At 55.0% G+C, this 2354-nt stretch overlaps 2 protein-coding genes across 3 annotated transcripts in view; both read left to right on the top strand.

Annotated features, from left to right (window-relative positions):
• Window positions 1-1698, top strand: part of LOC108165917 (transmembrane protein 87A-like) — a 3086-nt gene extending 1388 nt beyond the window's left edge. The window contains exons 4-5 of the mRNA XM_017303072.1: window positions 1027-1137; window positions 1206-1698. Of these exons, the coding sequence (XP_017158561.1) occupies window positions 1027-1137; window positions 1206-1304 (210 nt within the window). The 3' untranslated portion in view covers window positions 1305-1698. The remainder of the gene's footprint in view (window positions 1-1026; window positions 1138-1205) is intronic.
• Window positions 1699-1814: 116 nt separating this feature from the next.
• The window catches only part of LOC103460033 (transmembrane protein 87A-like), a 10166-nt gene continuing 9626 nt past the window's right edge, over window positions 1815-2354 (top strand). Inside the window, exons 1-3 of one of the 2 annotated variants that reach the window (XM_017303070.1) lie at window positions 1815-1994; window positions 2090-2113; window positions 2192-2288. In XM_017303070.1, coding sequence (XP_017158559.1) covers window positions 1920-1994; window positions 2090-2113; window positions 2192-2288 — 196 coding nt within the window. In that variant the 5' untranslated portion in view covers window positions 1815-1919. The remainder of the gene's footprint in view (window positions 1995-2089; window positions 2114-2191; window positions 2289-2354) is intronic. The other variant, XM_017303069.1, reaches the window with a different exon arrangement.

Raw genomic sequence — 2354 nt, 5'->3', positions numbered from 1 at the left:
TCTGATGGTACCGCTGGGTTCTGTTCTGATGGTACCACTGGGTTCTGTTCTGGTGGTACCACCGGGTTCTGTTCTGGTGGTACCACTGGGTTCTGATGGTACCGCTGGGTTCTGGTGGTACCACTGGGTTCTGATGGCACCACTGGGTTCTGGTGGTACCACTGGGTTCTGTTCTGATGGTACCACTGGGTTCTGATGGTACCGCCGGGTTCTGATGGTACCGCCGGGTTCTGGTGGTACCACTGGGTTCTGATGGCACCACTGGGTTCTGGTGGTACCGCCAGGTTCTGATGGTACCGCTGGGTTCTGGTGGTACCACTGGGTTCTGATGGCACCACTGGGTTCTGGTGGTACCGCCGGGTTCTGATGGCACCACTGGGTTCTGTTCTGATGGCACCACTGGGTTCTGGTGGCACCGCCGGGTTCTGATGGTACCGCTGGGTTCTGGTGGTACCACTGGGTTCTGTTCTGATGGTACCACTGGGTTCTGATGGTACCGCCGGGTTCTGATGGTACCGCTGGGTTCTGGTGGTACCGCCGGGTTCTGATGGTACCGCCGGGTTCTGGTGGTACCGCCGGGTTCTGATGGTACCGCCGGGTTCTGGTGGTACCGCCGGGTTCTGGTGGTACCGCCGGGTTCTGATGGTACCGCTGGGTTCTGGTGGCACCACTGGGTTCTGATGGTACCGCCGGGTTCTGATGGTACCGCTGGGTTCTGGTGGTACCACCAAATGGAAACTATTCTGCTGGTTTTAATCTTTCTGGCTTTAATCTGGCTAGCTATGCTATGCTATGTTATGCTATGCTATGTTATGCTATGCTATGCTATGCTATGCTAGCTGCAGCGTAGCACAGAGCAAAGGGATGAGCATCGCCACATGAGGTTGTGATTGACAGCGCTAAGACCCGCCTCTGGGCTCTGATTGGCTGTTTCCGGAACTTGGTGACGTCCTGCAGCGCGTTGCCTTCAAGTGCCTGTGTTTCTGTAGGATTTCATGGCTCAGCTGACGTTTGTGTCTCCGCCAGCTGAATCCAGAGGACTACTTCAACTCGGCCTCCGTGGCGGCGGGCGGGGCGGCGGGGGCCTTCGCCAGTCACACCTACAAGCCAATCAGCTGCCAGATAACGCCCGACACTGTGAGGACCGCCGGATGAGCAGCCGCCGAGTCGGAGGCGCAACTAAAGCTGTTTGCTTGCTGTTTCAGTTCAGCGTCGCGCCTTTCGACCCGGTGGTGGCGCTGAAGAACAAGCCGCCGCCGCCGCCGCCGCCGTCGGCTAAGGTGGGTCCGAACGCAGGACGCTGATGATGTCACCGCAGGAACGGGACAAACTGATTCTCATCGTTTTTCCTTTCCAAGTTAAATTCCTCAAATAGATTTTTTCCCTCCAAATATGCAAATGACTCCAAATCAAACCTGAACTTATTTAATTAAAATGCGTCTGCAGCCGATACACAGATATTGATTAATCATTGATTAGTTTAGCTGTCGGGACCTGGAGGACGCAGACGCTGAAACGCGTTGCCTGGACGACGCTTTGCTGCGTTTTTCTGTCTACAACAGTAAAATGATGTCAGGAATCTGTGGACAGAGAATCATTCTGCATCACGACCAGAACCGAGCCGGGTCAGAACCGACCCGAGCTGCGGACAGACTCTACTGTGACCTTTAACGTAACTCCAGTGACCTTGAGTCGACCTTTAAAAGGTTAAAGGTTGAGCTGCTGGAGGCAGCAGAAACCCTGGCTGCTGTTTGGACCCGACCCGGTTCTGGATTTCTCAGTACTTTAGCCTTGGGTTTGAAACCGGACCTGTTCAGGTCAACAAGTTGGGTTTTTACCTGCGGTCAGTGAACGCATCGTCGCTGAGTGTGGTTCTGGTTCGGCCGTGTCAGCCGGTCCAGTTCTGGTTCTGAACTCTAATGTTGTCTTTCCATTCTGACTCGAAGGAAAAATCCAGGAGGAAGAGGAGCGAAGCTAAGAAACCAGAACCAAAGGTACGGCCCGGTTCTGTCCGGTTCCGATCAGAGCCGTTTGGACCTGTGGTCCAGAACCTTCATGTGAACTGATCTTCTTCTTCTCTGGTTCTCAGGCTGCTGGTGGCTCCTCTAATCAGGTCAGTCGGGTCACCAGAACCGGGTCAGGGCTTGCTGCGGGGTGAAAGGTCAGGGAGCTGACCCTGTTTGTTCCTCAGAGCGACTTCGACGTCGTGGCCCGGTCCTGGGAGGACGGACCCTACATGTTCATCATCAAGGTCCAGAAGACCGGAACCGGGCCATGGAGACTGCAGCGTCCGTACACACACACACACACACACACACACATACACATACACACACGTACACACACACACACAC

The sequence above is a fragment of the Poecilia reticulata genome, unplaced genomic scaffold (assembly GCF_000633615.1).
Source record: "Poecilia reticulata strain Guanapo unplaced genomic scaffold, Guppy_female_1.0+MT scaffold_159, whole genome shotgun sequence".
In the NCBI taxonomy this organism is placed as follows: domain Eukaryota; kingdom Metazoa; phylum Chordata; class Actinopteri; order Cyprinodontiformes; family Poeciliidae; genus Poecilia; species Poecilia reticulata.
Note: the sequence above shows the minus strand (reverse complement) of the source record. Positions and strands in the feature narration are given on the sequence as shown.